We start from the raw sequence: 19,037 nt of genomic DNA, 5'->3' as shown, positions 1-19,037 counted from the left end.
TTATATGCCGGCTTGCCGCCGTGCATATGCAAGTACCCGCTGCCTGAAACTTGATCGTCTCGGGCCGGGGACTTGGTGCTGCCCGTCTGTGGGGCAAGAGAGCCTTCTAGACCCGTTTTCCTTGCCGCAGACCTTGCCATCGCCACATTCGTATGCTCAATTCTGAACGCTGGTTACTCCTCGTACTCTTCAAGTCTTTTCTGGTCTATTCTACGCTCAGTGGTGTCTACTCCTCTACATCTGTTGAACCAATTTGCCAGAATTTATCGTCACAAAATAGACTTGAATAGAAAACACCACCCCGGTCAACTTTCTCATGGCTGGGTGTTATCTTCATCCTCCCTAAAAGAGCTCTTCAATCTGGCTAGTGTGATGCCTGATTTTACGGTCTGGAGCCGGCAAATATTGAGAACCTCTGTTAGTCTCGCCTAGCATTCGCGCCTCTCACTAGAAGATCTCCGAGAAACGTCACGCGGCTGTCTTGTGTTAGCATTGGGATATGATGCTATGATGTGTCGATAATGTGTTCTTTGTTATAGTTAAAGTCCGGCCCTCGATGGGATAACTGAGCCGGAAGACCGTCACACAGCTGTCTTTATACTGTGCCAGTCAAGGGGCCTTGCTGGCAAATCTTTTACAGCAAGCCCGTCATCCACTCGGTGATCTTGAGTATCGTATTTCGGCGGCTCCTAAAAATACATGGGCCAGAATGGCAAGGAACACAGATATTGACAGATGATAACAGTAAAGCCCAAGCATAAAACTCAACAACGACAAGCGGACAACGGGCTCGCAAACTTAAGCAGTAGAGAGAACCTAATTTATACATCCTATGATTAAGAATTGACTATAGAATACTGGCTACCAATACCAATATAACATCTAGTAACCTGCTCAAGTATGATAGATAGCCCAGTGAACAGGCTGTTGCTTCACATTACCGCTGCAGTGCAAATCACCCGTGGCACCGATCTTGCCGTCCTTGCTATACTTATCAGCGGCCGTGTTGATGATATCGATGAGATTCTGTCCACCGAAAGCAAAATTCACGTTTCCATCGACCTTGGTAGCCTCGACTCCAAACGCGCATGTGCCAACAGCCGCAATCTTGCGTTGGTTCTTGCCCATAACTTGCGTCGTCCACTTGGTGCCGCCGTCTCCTTCAATGTTCTTGATGATGGACTCACAGTCCTTCACCAATGGCGATTTGTCGCTCGTCTCGTTCTCAAAGGTCGAGTCTCCGCACTCATTCTTGCCGGGGGGGATGTCGCACGGGTAGAAAGGGCTGGAGCCCTTGGAGGCCGTATCCCACGACTGAAATGCGCGCTCGGGGCTGCATACGGGAAGACGTACAATACCTGGGGTCGTGATGTCGACGTTGATAAGGTCCTCCAAGGTACTCTTGTTACTGGTCGGGTCCAACTCGCTCGCCACGTTCTTTTTCCCATTCATGTTGTAAGTGCGGACGGATCTAGATAAGCCATTCAGTTAGCCACCATGGTGCGGTAAAGGGAAGGGAACAACAGTGTCAGAAACCCCGAGTTGCAAGATCTCTCGACTGTTGGAGAGACTGCAACACAGGTTCACGAATAACTCACCCTTTGATCGGGTCCGCTGTTGTGATGCCCCCAAACAACGTGCCGTTCAACGAGTCCAGGCCGGGCGGCGCACTGAACTTGCTGTTCTTACAACTCTTCTCACAGTGGGTATGGATGTAGCTACAAGAGCATTCGTCCGAGTCACCCTTGGGATGTACCAAGCAGTAACATCTCCCGTCGTAGCACGCGCTAGTGGCGTCCATGGTGTCTTCGTCGAGATAGTCTTCGACGGGGTATTCCTTGTTGCATTTGTAGCCCGAGTCGAGAACAAAGGCATACGTCTCGGAAAGTCACCAGAGCGTAGGGATAGTAAATCCGTAGAAAGACTTCTCAATGTTGGCTGTGAGACTCTGGACATCCTCCTTGGAGCTCTCCCCATCTCCTTGCCTGCCCCCGATCAACTTCCCGTCGGAGAAGATGTCCCACAGCATATCAATTGCCTCGTCTGTGCCGTTGAACATCCAGTATAGTGTAGCAGAGTTAACTTTAGACCAATCTTGGATTGTCTGGCCCATATAGCTGCTAAATGAATCCTGCTTCTCCGGTGTCCAACCAGGCCTGATGATTGCGCAAAAGTCAGCATGTAAATTTTCGGTGCATGGCAACGACATGATAATGCCAGAATATGGGACTACTCACTTTTTAGATGACAGCAAGTCCTTAGCCAATGTTGTACTCTACCCAATTATCGTTATGGTTGTGTCATTAGCATTATCATGAGTGGCGCCGTTGGCGGCGAAGTACGGGAGCTTCTTGAGGAACGAGTTGAAAAGGGGCCCGGCAGCGGTGGCGGTTCCGAAAGTGGCAAGATCAATCAGGACCAAAAGCCATGTGTTGTCCTCCTCCTCAGGAATTGGAGCAAACTTATTGCCAAAGTCGTCGAGGGAGAAGCTGATGTCGGTCGCCGCCTTGTACAGCGCCCAGTCAAAGGTCTGAAACATGTCATGGAGATTGACAAACGAATTCCAAAGCAGCTGCGCAGCAGGTCCGGTTATGTCCGACTCAAACGCCTGGACACATTGGCTTTTCGTTTCGCAGTCGCTTCTCTTGATCTTTCGGCGGTCCGGCTCCGACTCAGTTTTGATAGTCACGGCAACCGATGTTGAGAAAGAGTACCTGTTCTTACTGTCCAATTCCTTCTAAATTCTGATGGCATCTTTCCATGCGTCCTCGACTTGCAGACCTCTCTACTGCTGAGTCACCGTGTAGTCCCGAATGTTGCGGATGAAAGGGTCGCTGCAGGAGTAGTGTGTCCAGTTACCGGTTCGAGTGTCATCCAGCTTGGGATTCTCCCCGAGTTGGACAACTTCCTTGAACAGGGCCCAGGTCTTTGCGGCGGGCTTGGGAACGTCGTGATATGTCTGCAAATCAACAGCCCAATCAGTAGTTCCACCCATGCCCCATGACTTGTAGGGATTCTCCCGAACCTTCTTGGTGCTGCTGCTCATGTAGGAGACCCATTCTGTGTCGTAGATGAGAATGTCGCTGTTGCTGGTGGAGTCGACAAAATGCTTGACAACACGGCTTGTATCCTTGAGAATATCACCGATCTCAGTATTAGCGATGTAACCGGCGGTATCAGTGCATTTCCCCTTCTTTGCATCCGAATTCAACCTTTCGCCAGTATAGAGGCACTCCGGTCCGTAGCAACCCGCCCCGGCCATCTTGAAAGATCGACTAAAGCTGGTGACGCCCACGATAACCTTGTTGCTTGGGACACCTGCCTTGGTGATCATCGCCAACGAGTATTGAGTCTCAGTGAGGTTCACCTGGCTGCGGAGACAGTTACCAAACTCGCACCCTTCCTGTGAGAAGGCATTCTGTGTCCCACTGGCCATGGAGGTCATACGTCATGTAGACGATAGAGTCCAAAACTTTGGCGATGTCCTTGATAGGGAACTACTTCAAGTACCAGTAGGAAGAAGGAGCAGCGATGGACAAAGACCTGCCCTTCAGCAGGTTCCTTAAGACGGCGAGGAAGGCGAGATAGTTCTTCCCCTCATCTTTCTCAGCTGGAGGGATGCCGGGGATATCAGGCGCTCCGGGGTATTCCCAGTCGATATCAACACCTTCTAAGTCATTCTTGATGATGAAATTGGCAATCTTGGTAGCCATAGTGAGGCTGTTGGCAGGCTTGACGCCCTCGCGAACGATGGCATAGGTGGCGGGCTTAGTCGAAAAGTCTCAGCTGCCGAAAGACAGAATCTTTTTGATACCCTCGACACGCTTAAACTCTTAAAACTAATACTGGGAGAGCTTATCGCCTACCTCAACATCAAAGTCCTCGGTCAGAGTGCCAAAGGCAAAGTGTAAGTGCGTGTACTTTGACGTATCGATCTAAGAGGCATCCTAGTAGAGATAGTCACGGCTCATTCCGTAGCCTTGAAAGTATCTAACGAGCACTAAGCCATCGCTGCTGCCCTTGATAATCTTGGTGCCACAGTTAGAAATGCAGCCGTTAGTGTTTTCCTTGCAGTTCTAGGCGCACTAGTATTAGTATTAGTGCAAAAGCCCTTGGTGATACCACACTGGCCCCAGATGTTGCAGCAGGCATTCAGAGGGCAGGGGTTAAGATCAGAGATATTAGTGGCGTTCTTGGATTTCTCGGTACCTGGCTTCTGCGGAACACGCTACGCGTTGGAAATAGGGTCAGGGAAGGAGGGGTCACCCTCGCTCAAGCACATGATAGTTTGTAGAATAGGCACTTGCACCTAGCCCAGCCCTAGGTCTTCTTATTAAAGTTTTCAAGATCCTCTATTTTGAGGCTATTCTCGATAGAAATGCTGGCGCAGTTGTCATTTTCCTGAACCTTATAGGTATAGCAAGAACTATTAGAGTTCTTAGGGGGTCGGAGGTCAGGAAGGTCTCCCTTGGAGTAGCACATATGCTGCTTAGGCACTAGCTCGGCATAGAACTTAGATCCCGGGTTATACTTGGTAAAGTCGCTGGCCGAGATGCCGTATCTGCTTGCTAACTTGGCGCAGCTATCGCCGGAGTTGACCTGGATAGTCTTGCACTCGGCACGGATATGAAGATGCTGATGACATCTGGAATGCCGACTGTTCGTGCATTTCAGGGTGACGGGGACTTCAGAGTCAACAGGGTACAAGGGCTCTAGTTCGGAGCGGGAGTCCCGCGTCGGTTCGAGCCGATACGATAAGCAAAAGAGCCCTTGAATGTTCCGAGACTCCAGTGGGGGCGGTAAGGGTATGCTGCGGGTATAGAGATGCTTGGCATAGCATGTTGACTCCACCTTACGAGGCTGTTGGTGATGGATCATTTGACATGGCCATGGCTCAAGTTCATGCAGATTCGCTGGCGAAGCGGCCGAGGCTCATCTCGGTAATTATCAGATCAAGAAAAGTCCGGAGCAACTCGTGCCAGACAAGATGGTCAGAACATCGCGACGAAGCGAACTTTGGAAAGCCCCCAGTTGAGGCGCTTGATTGTATGAACAGTGTAGATAAAAGGTCTAATTGTTAAATAACTGTGCAAGCTATGAACTAGAGGGAAGATGGCCGCACAAGATTATAGAATGAAGCCGAGAGCTCCCAACATGAATGCCAAACAAGTTGCGCCCCCTGGAACGATTCGCACCGCTGCGCTCTTTTTTTTAAAAGATGAACAGTCAACTCCATCGGGAACGTCAGTGGCGGCCCGCCACTTGCATACGTCAGAAGTCATGGAGGCGGAAATGCTTGAAGCAGCTGCAGTACCTATCGTGACGGCGCAGCTATCTGCCTCGGTTGGCGGAGATGTAACCACCGGGCAGCGATCTTCTTCATACTCGTCGGTCGACAAAAACGTGTCGTCTGTGCTTGCGATGTCGATGGCGACTCCAGCAGGGGCCGCGCAAGTCTGGTTGCTGGTTGCAGCAACAAGGTCGATCTGCTTCGAGGGACCCTTTGTGGTGAAAACAATGGCGACATTAGTCAGGTTGGTCCGAAGGACGGTGTAAGGGTCAAACCCAGGGGACCCCTCGCCGTCCTTAACACAATTGGTCCAGCGGACATGGAATGCCAAGAGCCATGTGTCCTCGGTGTCGAAGTCAAACATGTAGAAGCTATGCTTCAGATAAGGGTCGCTGCTGGAGTGATTGACCAGGGGAACTTCTTGCCGGCCGCCAATGTTGGGACCACCAAAATTGCTGTACCTCCAGATCTCATAGGTGATTGTAGGCCTGAGGAGTGGCATGAGCCCAGTGTTTCGGTAAGAGAAAACGATGGGCATCAATGGTGACGGATTGTATGTCTCATTGCGCGGGAAGACCAAGTCAATTTCCACGAGACCAGTGGAATCATTTTGCTCCTCGGCAACCCCACTAGAGAACAGCAGGAACCAACACGCCAAGGAGGCGAGGTGGGGTAGGGGGAAAAGCATGTAGGGAATGAGGGTATTGAGAGAGTGCGCAGAAGCAGATTGCAGTCGAAGCTCTTGCAAGGACCTGAGCGGGTTCTTGTAGTGGAGTGGGATGCCGGTCTGCATTCATTTGAGTACCTGCATGCGCCGTGTTGCCGGCTTGGTAGCTGTTGGTTGACAGATGCTGGTCCTGTCCGTCACAGTAGCAGCGGGTCCTAGTAGGGATGTGATTAACCCCTGAAGCAAATGTCGACACACGGACAGGAATGCTCCGCTGCCAAGGCTATTGTCACTCAACCCTACCAACTCTGATTCGTCCCGCAGCACGCGACGGAAGATTAGCCTCTAATTATGTCGGTCGGATCGTTCTGGTTGACGTCTAACCCCCGCCAACAAGGATATATCGAGATACCCCAGGAGGAAGGTCTCCCGATGCTACAGGCACACATTTCGAACAACCAATATCGTATGATAACGATGCTTGACAATCACGGGCTTAGTTCACGCCCGCTATAAACCACAAGATGAAGGAAAAGTATAAGACTGACCTGGCCAGGCTGTTGGATGTATCTACTCCAACCCATCCAGCCGCCAACGAAATTCATCTCTCCTCCTTCTTCTTCTCTGTGATCCATCCCTCGGGTTAACGATATGCATAATTTATGTCTTTTGGCCGTGGGGCTTCTTCCATAGTTGTCCTCAGCTCTTCATATCCCTTCACGTCGAGCTGTAGATTGCGGATTCGTAACCTCCGCCGATAGTGGTGCGACGTGCTTGAGCTTCGCCGGCGAGTGGGGTCTGACTGTGGACGAGCTCAAGTCGTTGAATCCCGGCATCAGCTGCCCTGATATCGACACAGACGGGCTGTACTGCGTAGTCGGCACTGTCAACGATGATGAGCCTGCAACCGTCGTTTCTTCAAGCACGGCGTATGTATCTACACGAGTGTCGTCGTCCAGCACGACTACCACTTCCAAGCCCACTGTCACTGTGAAACCCTTTCCTACCCAGGAGCCCGGGAATGGCATCGAAACCCCAAGCCCCATCCAGGAGGGCATGGTGTCCAACTGCAACAAGTTCCACTTGATTAGCCCCACAACCACATGTGAAGGCGTCCTGAACTATCACAAAATCTCCCTCGCAGACTTTGTCAAGTGGAATCCCGCAGTAGGTAAAGATTGCAGTGGGCTATGGAAGGAGACGCATGCTTGTGTTGCTGTTTCTTAAGCTCAAGCTTGTCTAGCTTGGGGATATCATACAGATTCGAATTTGATCCACAAGGAGGCATTTACCTGGTCGGAACTGCATGTCTCTTATCGTGGTATATGTCACGATGTGAGGTTTTGTAAATAATTTTCTGCTTCTGTGTTGAAGTGATACATATAATCTTACAAGAAGAGGCCCTCTATAATTTCTCGACGCTTTCAACTGGTGGCGCTGGACAGGCAATTTTCCGAGTTGAATGTGTCATTAGGAAGAGAATCTGTTAGGTAGCAAAGATGGGAGACACTGAAGGTAGGCTTTGGTGAGCTCATGTGAGTGTGAGTGTTGGGTATTGTGATGGCTCTCAAAAGGGCATCGACCACAACGCCAAAGTGCAGATATATAAACACGTGGTAGCAGTAAAGTCCAAAGACAAAACAAGAATGGCACTAGCGTCAATGTATTCTTGCGGCTCCACGCAGGGTCTATTACTCCCAACGCCCCGAGGATCAACGCCAACCCTAGCTGGCCAGTCATTACCAGCAATGCTCAGAGAGCATAAGCACACATAACTCCAAGTAAAGGCCCAATAGGAAATACATATCGTTTGGAATTTACAAAATGACGTGTCCATCTCCAAGTGGCTAGGCAACACTGTTGGTCCCTACCCTTCGGGTTTAGTGCCAAGACCCTTCGCCAGTCATATCAATATGCCAGCAGCCACCTCCAATCATCAACAACCGGAGTCAAGTGAAAGAGCATGTGGTCGATGCCGTGTGACAACCGTAATGTGCAAAGTACGCCTTGCAAGGACCAAGGGCACAAAGATAAGACAATCAATGGTTTGCACATAAGATGCACCGCCGTCACATTTCTCTCAAGTTCTGCTCATGCTTATCCTCCGTTCCTTCATTTTGCCTCCTGAGAACATTGCGACTCGTCAACGTTTAGCCCCTTAGCCTTTAAGTCATCTGTTTACAAGGACAGCGCTCCAGTGATCAGTTCTTCCAACTACTCACAAGTCCCTCAGTCCGCAAAGCCGAACATGTATTCGTACCAGTATTCCTCTGCCTACCAGCAACCTACATCACCCACCACTGAGCCAAGTCAGCCGACAGAGGAGACAACCATGTACTCGTACCAGTACTCTTCGTCCTCTGCCATGGAAACGCCACAGTGGCCGAGCTCCTCTACCTACCAGGACCCCTCTGAAGAAACACCTCGATCTGCAGAAGCGCCGAGCGCGTATTCATACCCGGATTCTTCATCCCAGATCCTAACAGAGTCGAGTCAAAACACGAATCTATCCGACAACTCAAGGTGCAACAGCCCCCGCCAATTTCTCTCACTTCATAACCTAACACGCAATAGTTTTCACTGCCTTCATGTTGGCTGTACCTCCAGACCCTTCAGACGGGTCGCCGATCTCCAGCGCCACTACAAGCACATGCATCAACCTGAATCGAACGAGGCATACTACTGCGACTACCCACGGTGCACACGCTCCCGTGAGCCTTTCCGCCGCCGTGATCACTTCCGCGATCATCTGCGTGAATACCATCGCGAGGATATCCAGAAGCGTGGCGAAGTCGTCAACGAAGAGTGGCTGGATGATCATCACTCTGCTTCGAGCTGGTGGCGTTGTGCACGATGTCTCATTCGTGTCTATGTCTCTCAGAATAACTTTGAATGTCCCCAATGCAAGGGGTCGTGTGAGCCCAAGCGCAAGGAGAGGCGCCGCGGGCATTGATAGGATGTTTGGGGGAAGACTCTTCAGTAGGTTCGCTGTCTCCCAGAGGCCAGCCTCTCTCTGCTCCTTGGCTATCGGTTTCGTTTCTTCCTCTTACCTGAGCTTTTCTTGTTCATCTACCATTTTCTCTCTCTCTTTTCTTTATCTTCTTTGCTATCTATTTTAATGGAGACGACTTATGATGTATTCTTCTTCCCCAGATTGCTTATTCCTTATCTTGCCTTGTAAATAATTAAGAAGGCCTGCTTGCTGCGAGACGACTTTGATAGCTACATCTACTAAAGGAGACTTACATTGATAACCGAAGAACGCGTATGGCTGTTGCCACGTTATCTGTAATACGAGACACAAAGGCCGACCGTATTGTGTCGGTGTCTGTCACTTGTTGAGCATTGGTCAGCCGTACTCCGCGTATCGCGCGCCAATGAAATAATTTTCGCTCGGATAACCATGACCCCCAGAGCCGAACACGCAGCCTGTCACGTCGGATGATAAAGCCCCGGGATGTGGACAAATCACTCGATAAAGAGAAGGCAAGCATTCTGAGCTAAATGATGGAATCCTTGAGGTCAGCCAGAGCTTCTGATTCGTCGGCGGCGACCTCGGGAGCGGTTGCATAATTCTCGTATCGGGGAATACGAAATTCTCATGTCAGATCCGATGCTTCCTGTTCCGCATGTTCCGGTCGCCAAGATGCAATGTTCGATTGCGTGCGTGTCACTGTGGCTCATTATCTATTTGGCAGCATCTCGACGCTCATGAACGATGGCTCTTTCATCTACTTTTATCTGAACATCTTGAATGCATCAAAGTTACTCCAGGACATCTGCCTGCAATAGCCCTTGTTCATCGGCCGCTAAGCAAGCGACAATGCAGCCCACCTCCAACTCGGCACTCGGCCGTCAGCACCGGCGACCTCATCGCAAGTCCCGAAATGGCTGTCTCAACTGTAAGAAGCGCAAAGTAAAGGTAATCTTTACACCTTATCGTTCCCTTCCAGTCACTAAACAGGGCAGTGCGACGAGACAAAGCCCATGTGCTTCAACTGCATGCGCTTCAACGTCCCCTGCAGCTTCGACCCTCACTCTCCTCCCACCTACGGCCCAATACCAAAGGCCCTGTCCGACGAGCTGGAGGCCAGCCACAAGAGTTCGCCTCATAGGGGCCCGGGTCGTCCGCGCAAAGACTGGGCTGCCCTCGGCAAAGCTCTCAGAGAGGCAACAGCCCCGGAATCGCCAACTTCAAACGCTTCAACCACTTCTTCGGCTTCCCCTCCGGCCGACTCGGAAGCCTGCTCGCTGAACATTGTCGATGCTGACTTGATGCTGCACTTTGTTCATCACACTGCAGGCACGCTCTCCAAGCCCAATGACAGCATTGGCCTCTTCTGGAGGAATAATGTCCCCAGAATAGGTTTTTCTCACCACTTCGTGCTGCATCTCATCTACGCCCTTTCTGGGTTCCATCTCGCCTATTTGGAGCCAGCCGGGTCCGATTGTCGAGTTCGACATCGCTCAATTGCCACCCAACACTCGGAAGTAGGCCTCAAGAAGCTCAACGAGACGCTCTCAAACATCACAGAGGAAAACTGTGGCGCACTCTACGTTGCAGCAACGCTTGTATCATACTGTGCCTTTGCTGCTGGTCCGACATCGCCCAAGGATCTGCTAGTCTGCAAGGTTGGAGACGAAATCACGCTTCACCAACTACCATTGATACACGGCGTGCGGTTGATCAGACAGACTGTAGACCCTGCCACGCTCTTCTCGGGACTCTTGGGGCCTCTCGCAGAATCAGGGCCAGATGAAGAGGTCGAGAGCTCTGTGCATCCGCACATGGACTGGGTCGAGCCCTTTGCCAGGTTGCGAGAGTGGTTGACGACCAATGCGAGTATCAACATGACCATCTACGATCACGCTCTCTCATCTCTTTCTTCCATATACGAGGCCAACTACGGCAGCGAAGAGGGCGTTTGCAAAACCCCTTCAAGCAACCAGCTCATACTTGGCTGGCTGTATCGTCTACAAGAGACATTCATCGCAGCTCTCAAGCGACAAGAGCCACCAGCCTTGCTCATCTTTGCATACTACGCCCCTTTGATAGCAATACTTGAGGAGTGCTGGTTTCTAGAGGGGTGGTCAGAGCATCTCGTCGATTCAATCAAGGCAATGATGAGTGACGAGTTATCTACGTTTATGGAATGGCCGACAAACGTGGTGGGAAAAGTATCAAAGATCCATGCTCGTATTTAGTTGAAGTATATGTAAGGCCTAGAGAATATATTACAAGTCTATGAAATACAAAGATGCTTATAGAAGAAAAGTCTACAGGTGCTTGTTTACCCTGGGCATAACCTTTATAGGTTTCGAGTTCCGCAGCGTCTCAAAGTCTGCAACTGCGCAACGAATTTCCTCTTCAGACACTGGCTTCTTCTTAAGGATCCAGTCTCCCTCGATACGCATAGCTGCCTCAATAGCCTTTGGCGTCGAGGTCACAACAGCGGCTCTTATGCTTCTGTGAATCCCCTGAGCTGGATACGCAACCAACCCGATGGTGGCAGCAGTTGTCTTGGTGACCAAGCTCAATGCACCCTTGCCCAGGCCCTTTGCAGCCCCCAATGCATCTTCTTCACGTTTTCCGTGGTACGTGTATACGGTAATGTCTGTCAAGGCTTCAAAGATGCCGTGATAAAAGTTCTTGCCAGCGACCACCGCACCACTCCTGAAGCCAGTGATATGATCCCGAGGCCTCACATCCTCCCCGTAAAGATTTGGCACAGCTCGCAGCCCATCCGTGACCGCGATGGGAATGTCGACGAATATGCCCTTTGCCGATGTAACAGCCAGTTTCCCAAGACTCTTGGTCGAAGTTCCAACCGCTTTCCTCGCGACCGACCCGCCGACGCTTGCGGAATCGCCTTGTGATCGCGCCTGACTTGATCCACTTTCAATTGATGTTTTCGCTCGCGTTTGGTGTTCCTTGATAGTCTCGTAGGGTTTCACAAACACCCCCACTGTCGCATCTGCCATCGACGCAGCGACTTCCATCGATGCTGATCCAACGGCCGTGAACGGATCCCAACGTCGACTTTCAATAAAAGTAGGCTTTGGTTTGTGACTATCGAGCAAGGTGTCAGTATCACCATTTTAAAAGGTTAGCCCAGCCTACTTACAACTTCAATTTGCTCCGCTCGAGTTTGTTTGCTCCAGTCAAGATTCGCTCTGCCTTCTTCGACAAGACTTGGTGCCCTTTTCCTTTGTAAGACCAAGACGCTGGAAGTTCCGGGAACAGATCACAGCGCTGTGGCTTAACAGGCAAGTTGGAGTGAAAATGTTGGACCGCAGCCTGGACTCCCGATTCGGCTTTCATGCTCTCAGACATCTTCTGCGCCGTGATCGCAACTTCTGGCGTCAATGCATGTACTATAGCATCGGTGAGATTTCTGGATGTTAGGGATGAGTAAGGGATTGGCTGCGGGCCAGCACCGGCGTTGGCTACCATCTGACCCCAGAAAGGTTGACTATCAATAGTTGTCATGTCAGCTATGGATCATGGATCAAACAAGCATGGTTTTCTTACTCTCCAAAGAACGGAACTATCACGGTCGGTATACCGTAAAATAACCCGCAGGCCGTTGTTCCAGCGCCACCATGGTGAACAACAGCAGAGATCTGCTGGAACAGGTATTCATGGGGACAATCGCCGACGTAAAAGATGTTGGGGTCCTCATCGCCCTCGAGCTTGCTCCACCCCTGGGATATTATGGCCCGAACTCCGGCAGTTTTGATTGCCTTGAGGACCATTATCATCAGTCGGGCTGGGTCATCGGCAACAATGCTTCCGAATCCGACGTAGATAGGCTTCGGTCCGCCTTTGAGGAAAGTTGCGAGATCTTCAGGGGGTTGGTAAGAGGGGGGTTGTCGAAAAAAGAATCCAGGGATACCTAGATCATATGTTAGAACCGCCGTATACCACATTTCTGGCTGTACAGTACCTACTTATGTTGTGGCCCCATTCTCTCGGTTTAGGAATCAAAGCTGGAGACCAGCAGTATGTGAATGGCACTTCCAGAGACTTGAGAAGCCTAGAGCCTTCGTTCATGGGAACATGCTCAAGGCCGAGCTTGGCCTTTCGCCAGTGGTTAACCAGGTCCCCCAGCCTAGACTCCCCAGTCAGTCCTCGATTCCAGCAGAGCGATGTTGATCGGACAGTGAGTTACCCTTGCCATGTCAGAAACTCAACCACACTATACGACAAGTAATTTGCAACTTCACGTTCCTTGCCAGTACTCGGGTCATTGATATTTGCCAAGGGGTGAGGAAAAGCTCCTGTACTTGTCCAAGGCATAGTGAACATCATATGTAGAGGAACACCCAATGCCTCAGCGCAATGAACATGTGCAAAACTAGGTGGATTCGCGATAATCGCATCTGCCACAAATGGATCGCCCATCTTGGGATCAGGCATTATGCACGAGTCCCAGAACCCATCGAGCATCTGGGCAATCATCTTCCTCTTAGTGTTGATATCTCCAGCTCGAAGACTGTCGATGCTTGGGATAAGCCCCGGGTTCTTGACCATGTATGCCATGAGCTGAGAGGGATCACCTCCGACAGGGTAGAACTCGATATTGGACGACTGAACAAAGGTCTCGAATACGTCGTGGGTGGCCAGTCGGATTCTATGACCGTGTTTCTGTAACTCGTGCGCCAGCGCAATAAAGGGTTGGACATCGCCACGACTTCCAATGACCTGAATGACGATGTTGAGGGCGACTACTGAATGATCTCGGTTCTCATATTGTTGGTATGCCGGCGAAGCCAACCCGGGAGTCGTGTCGAGTTCCTCAACATTTGGAAGTTTGGAGAGTCGTCGGCTCAGCGTGGTGGGTATCTCGATATCGATTCGGCCATCATCTGAGATTCCTAGTCAGTATTGGACACCATAAAATTCAGTTTTGCCCAGCTACCTCTTGTAGATGCATCAATCGCAGCTGTTCTCGTCTCGCTGAGCTGATCAATACCATCGTTCGTGGATGCCATCTCTCCCTCTGCCATGTGGGTGAAGCGTCTGGAGCACAAAGATGACCTCAGAAAAGCAGATCAAATTGGCTTTCTCGGCATAGAGCACTCCTTTCCGACGTCATACCAGTCATATAAAAACATTACAGGGTCTAAAGCGGTGCGACTAGGATAGGCACTACCGCCGAAATGGCCGAAGCGATCGCACGATTCTGGATCATGGTCCCCTGTTAGATCGACTATTAGCTCGACTCTAAACATGGATGCCTCGGAAAGAAAGCGAAAATTCCGGCATTGGCCAAATGCCGTCCTTTCTACCCACAAGTCCACTTTTCATGGCACTCGGTTCCGAGTCAACAATAGAAATAGCTATGGCTGAGACGTGGGCCACGTAATGAATGGGTGTGTGTTCCATCAGTGTCTTCCAATAGCATCCCAAGGAGTTTTCGTATTGCGAGTAGTTGCCCCTGTCTCTGGGGCGGCATATCAGACACCGCTGGTCATAGCCTTGCGGGCCCCGGACACGAACAGAATGGTTTCGTGCCCGGCTGTGCCAAGTAGACCTGGCGGGACTTCTCATTTTAGACCAAAGGAGCTTTGGGTCGACGTAATGGTGTGGAGAGTTAGAATTAAAAGGAGTGGGGAGTAGACAGAGGAGCAAAGCCAGACAGCAAACCCTTCTCCCCAGCTCCCATCCATCTGTTTCGTTCTTCTTTCTTACAGCGAGCCTTCCTCCCCCTGTACTTTCCCCAGAAACCGCCCTTTCGATATCGATGCCGTCTCCAAAAATTGCCGACTATTGGGCGAATGTGGGCTTGGCGGGTGTCATGTCCCGCGCCCTCTTCCGAGCCCTCCAATGTCTCTTCGCCGTCGTCGTCGCAATACTCTACGGACTCGACCTACAGAAAGCAACCTCGAAACACCTAGAAGCAGATTCAAGATGGATCTACGCAGAATTCGTCGCCGGCGTCTCCATGACCATCTGCATCATACACCTCTTCTTCACAGCCACGAGCTGCGGCTGGACGATACTGGACGGGATGGTGTCGGTTCTGTGGCTAGCGCAATTCGGCGTCTTTGCGTCCCAGCTCCTAAGCGACAACACTCCCTTGTACGATGCAAAGTTTTATGCATCAGAGAGCAGGATGAAGGCTGCGGTTTGGATAAACTTGATCAGTATGCTCCTTTGGTTCGCGACCACGGTACTGGGGACCATGAGATGCTGTGCTCGCAGGAGGAAAGCAAAGATGTTGGCCCGAGGCGAGACGGTTAATATGGAAAGATTAGAGAGTCAACAATGAGGGAGTGGTGTGATTACTGTCAACATGGGGCTCATAAACAGCAAGGATAGCTATGCATTCCCATAATGACAAGTCTTATTATTCATTGCTACCCTTAGAGGAGCTTGAGCGGATTCCTTTCTACTAGTATCTCGTTTTTGCTCGACCCGTGTACCTCTTCACCCACCACGGAACATCCAGTTCTCTAACAATTTCAACCTTGCCAGATTTCTAAGATCCCTTGCCAGCCTTACGAGAACCAAACCCAGAACACAAATGATTCAACATGTAATAGTGACCATATTCGATGGCCAAATGAGCTCCAGAGAGCCCTTTGAATTTTTAAGCAAAGTAAAGAAGTATCTAGAGGCAAAGGCAACATTCTTGCAAGTCGTGTATATTGCACCCCTTTCTGGGTGACTCTTTACTATGACTCCGTGAGGAATTACGCCGGTATCAACACGGCTGTACATTCCGGACGACCAACTTTCCTAATCCCTCTTGATTATCGAAACATCCCAGCTCTTCTGATAAACTCAAACTTGGCTGATTAGCGAACCGTGCCATCGCAAATTTCTCTATACACACTCGTTGTGCTTGCCCCTTACATTTGAACCAATCTCACTTCTAATAGTCAGAAATACCAGCTTTTCCACCATCAACTTCAAAACGGCCGTCAAGCTTCTCGGCCGAAGAGACAGTTCCATTAGCCATTTCCTCATCCAGGCTCTCGCTCAGGGTTGAACCTCGTTCTGTCATCCCCTCGAAACTTCCATGCATGTCGCCAACTCCTCCGCACTTAAATTCAACCACCCCTAACTAGGAGCCCATCTGCCAACCACCTGTTTCATCCGCCCATCACTCGTGAGCTCAGCTCTCTCAGACATTATACCGGCGCAGCCAGCAAGCAAAGCCATGGCGTTTTCAGATAGACTGTGGTACCCGAGATGATACTTTTCTCGACACATCTCTCGAGCTTATCCTCACCACATTGTGATTCCCTAGAATATCGCATCTAACTGAAAGTAGTTTTCCCTACCATCACTATTACCCACAGTACCGGCTCACAAAGATGAACAGAGCTATCCCCTCCTCGATCAAGCTCAAGCACCTCATTCCCCCGATGAGACTGATGCACAGCGACGCACAAATATTACCCTCCACGGCTCCCGGCGTCCAGAACCGCCAATACGGTTCATCGAACCAGTTCTCTCTAGTGCTGGGGTGTTTATCAAGATGGCAGTAGCACGATTTCTCTGTTGCCTTGTTCCCAGAAGGTTAAATTCAAGACAGGCTGCCCAAGTTGAACAAAGAGTCTGCCTCATTTCCTGACCAAGGGCGTCTTTTTCAGATGTTTCTTATATCCATGAATGCACAAGGACGACACTATACCACCATCAGGCTCCCTGTCGGAGGTCATATTCCCATCGCCGCCTCGTATGTTCAGAGCTAAGTACTTCGCCTCAGCCGCTATTGTCCCGTTCAAAGTCAGGGGGAAAATAAATTACAAGGATATTGATATATTAACCCACTCGTCTACAAGGTTAGTGATAGGGATACAAGAACCCTACAAGGCAGACAATACACAAAGTCCTTCCAGATACCAAACCTCTCGAGAGAGTAACCATCCAACTACCCATATATTTCAATGCATTCCCTTCTTATGAATATCATAGTATTTACATACATGAAGGAGAATCTACTATTCAGGTGCTCCGTTTGTTTCTTGACCCTCGTAGGTAGGTAGTTAAGTAAGCCAACAGTCCAGAGGTACTTCGTGTTTAAGAACTGCATGTGATCCGCCGAAGCAAGCTTCGGTATACTTCTGAACAGAATATAGATAACGTGAGCGCGCCTTTCCATTGCTTCTTACAGTAAACTTGGAGTCTTGATAATGCTGATGTAACAGCGAAACCATTGTCTTGATATCTGATCCATCAGATGGGCATGACCTCCCCTCAGTCCGATGCTCGTCCCTTGGGGACGAAAACAATACGCCGCTCTTCAAAGTGGAAATCTGGCCAGGCTTTGGGCGTGACTTAAATATATGGATAAGGGTTTATCATTAAATATTTTCACTTGTTTGGGACTTTCGAGTTTCGGAGGTTTGGGTATGGTATTGCTCGCTTGAAGTAACATACCCTAGACCTTACTTACACCATGTTGAGGCTTTGGCTGTGGGCGGGTACTTCAGTCACTGCAATCTATTAAGGGTGAGAATGCATGGATCAAGATTACATGTCATGAGTGATTATTAATGAATATTTGCTAAAAATAAAAGAGAATTTGTATTCTAGACCATCATGGCGTCTTTGTTTCCGTTCGCACTCGGTTTTTTGCTGTCCTGGTAAGACGCGGACACGGAAATCGGGACAATGGACCCCGCGTCACGATAAAAGTCGCCGAGAAGCAGCCAAAGCTGAAGGAATAAGACGCTTAGCCTGAGTATGTGTATCTATAAAGCCGCATTTGTGACCTTGATCGTTTACCGACGAATATTCTCGCATTTAAAAGGAAAGCGATCTTATCTCGATCATAAACCTGAGCTTCCAACGTTTTCCCACGACACCCACCCACTTAACATGGCTCGCACGACCACACGTGATTGGGATAGCATCTTCATCCCATTTGGAGGCATCGAATTCGGCCCCAAATCATCGACATCAACCGTCGTCACCATCGTCTTCCGGACAGGTGATGACATCCCCGGCACGGGTCTGCACTGGCATGAAACACACACCGAGTATCTTCAAGTCGTGGAAGGCTATGCGCTTGTGACACTCGGTGATCGCACGGCCGTATTCACAAAGGACGACGGTGTTATCACGATACCCCGGTATACAGTTCACCAGTACATGCGCGCAGACAACACAGAGCAAGGCAAGGCAGGCAAGGACATGGACCTTGTTGTTCGAGAATGGACAGAGCCAGCAGATGGTGACAAGGAGATCTTCTTTCGCAACATACTGAGCCTGCTCAAAGACAAGAAGGATACTTTAAAGGGGACAGTAGGAATGCTGTTTTCCATCATGGTCGTTGCTTGGTCACACGATAACTATCCTGTGTTTTGGAAAGGCCCCGGGTTTCTGGGAAAACGTGTTCAAGGGACAGTTCAGAGGGCCGTGACATACTCGTTGATGGGCTGTCTTGTCTTGATGGGTCGGCTGGTAGGATGCCAGTCGCATTATGCCGAGTATACGCCATGAGGAATTGCCGATGGCCATGTGACGAGTATCTATGAAATGGCAGGACATATGAGCTGGGATAGAACGATTGGGGCTCACCGATCTTTCTCAATTATGCCTAACCGGCCACTCTTATCGTTGGCTTGTGGTCAAGGTGACAGGCGAAAACAGGAGGACTCCTTAATTGTCATGGTACTTGAATATGTAAGGTACCAGTCACCAGTCATGGCGGCACTCGGCCGAGTTGTCGCCCGTGAGTCTTGACTCATGCTTTGTTCCAGCAGTTGAGACAACTCTGGTCCGGGTCCTTTGAGTCAACAACGCGGACTCGATCTCCGACGATCCCCCTCATTGACCATCAAGAACCACCTAAACACAATACATTGACACATCCATGAACCAACATTCCCTCGGCAATGACTACTAGCCTCCAGCTTAACTGGAAATGCGCCCGCAAGTACGTAACGTGAAACCCATAAGGCTGGGACGCAATGCGATGGACCACCAAAGTGTGGATGCGCATCTCCGACACCAAGGAAAGCCAGCATCCTCGACCCAAGAGTTTAATTAGTTTGCCGAACGGAAGCACTTCCCAATCAAGGCCGGCTCTGCGCCCATGTCGCGTCTCTGGGTCGCGTCTG

General features: G+C 50.2%; 6 protein-coding genes across 6 annotated transcripts; 3 read left to right on the top strand and 3 right to left on the bottom strand.

Moving 5' to 3' along the window:
* Window positions 1–894: 894 nt before the first annotated feature.
* On the bottom strand, window positions 895–1,801 carry LRP88_09275 (putative necrosis-inducing factor-domain-containing protein; the record flags this gene model as incomplete). The annotated part of the gene is made up of 2 exons (XM_083245763.1): window positions 895–1,471; window positions 1,599–1,801. The coding sequence occupies 2 exons, from the start codon at window positions 1,799–1,801 to the stop codon at window positions 895–897; spliced, it is 780 nt and encodes a 259-aa protein (XP_083100257.1).
* An 87-nt stretch (window positions 1,802–1,888) lies between these two features.
* Window positions 1,889–5,792, bottom strand: LRP88_09274 (uncharacterized protein; the record flags this gene model as incomplete). The annotated part of the gene is made up of 8 exons (XM_083245762.1): window positions 1,889–2,156; window positions 2,280–2,671; window positions 2,801–3,428; window positions 3,511–3,767; window positions 3,867–3,935; window positions 3,996–4,076; window positions 4,408–4,645; window positions 5,386–5,792. The coding sequence occupies 8 exons, from the start codon at window positions 5,790–5,792 to the stop codon at window positions 1,889–1,891; spliced, it is 2,340 nt and encodes a 779-aa protein (XP_083100256.1).
* Window positions 5,793–8,205: 2,413 nt separating this feature from the next.
* On the top strand, window positions 8,206–8,910 carry LRP88_09273 (uncharacterized protein; the record flags this gene model as incomplete). The annotated part of the gene is made up of 2 exons (XM_083245761.1): window positions 8,206–8,405; window positions 8,532–8,910. 2 exons carry the CDS (start codon window positions 8,206–8,208, stop codon window positions 8,908–8,910), a joined length of 579 nt encoding a protein of 192 aa, XP_083100255.1.
* An 870-nt stretch (window positions 8,911–9,780) lies between these two features.
* LRP88_09272 (Zn(II)2Cys6 transcription factor domain-containing protein) lies at window positions 9,781–11,162 on the top strand (the record flags this gene model as incomplete). Its single annotated transcript, XM_083245760.1, has 2 exons — window positions 9,781–9,879; window positions 9,927–11,162. The coding sequence occupies 2 exons, from the start codon at window positions 9,781–9,783 to the stop codon at window positions 11,160–11,162; spliced, it is 1,335 nt and encodes a 444-aa protein (XP_083100254.1).
* A 72-nt stretch (window positions 11,163–11,234) lies between these two features.
* LRP88_09271 (glycosyltransferase) lies at window positions 11,235–13,952 on the bottom strand (the record flags this gene model as incomplete). The annotated part of the gene is made up of 6 exons (XM_083245759.1): window positions 11,235–12,027; window positions 12,083–12,430; window positions 12,490–12,853; window positions 12,909–13,069; window positions 13,130–13,826; window positions 13,880–13,952. 6 exons carry the CDS (start codon window positions 13,950–13,952, stop codon window positions 11,235–11,237), a joined length of 2,436 nt encoding a protein of 811 aa, XP_083100253.1.
* Window positions 13,953–17,793: 3,841 nt separating this feature from the next.
* On the top strand, window positions 17,794–18,417 carry LRP88_09270 (cupin domain-containing protein; the record flags this gene model as incomplete). The annotated part of the gene is made up of 1 exon (XM_083245758.1): window positions 17,794–18,417. The coding sequence occupies one exon, from the start codon at window positions 17,794–17,796 to the stop codon at window positions 18,415–18,417; it is 624 nt and encodes a 207-aa protein (XP_083100252.1).
* Between the last annotated feature and the right edge of the window lie 620 nt (window positions 18,418–19,037).

This window comes from Fusarium phalaenopsidis (genome assembly GCF_050370095.1).
Source record: "Fusarium phalaenopsidis strain FUZ10S chromosome Unknown contig_32302, whole genome shotgun sequence".
NCBI lineage: Eukaryota > Fungi > Ascomycota > Sordariomycetes > Hypocreales > Nectriaceae > Fusarium > Fusarium phalaenopsidis.
Note: the sequence above shows the minus strand (reverse complement) of the source record. Positions and strands in the feature narration are given on the sequence as shown.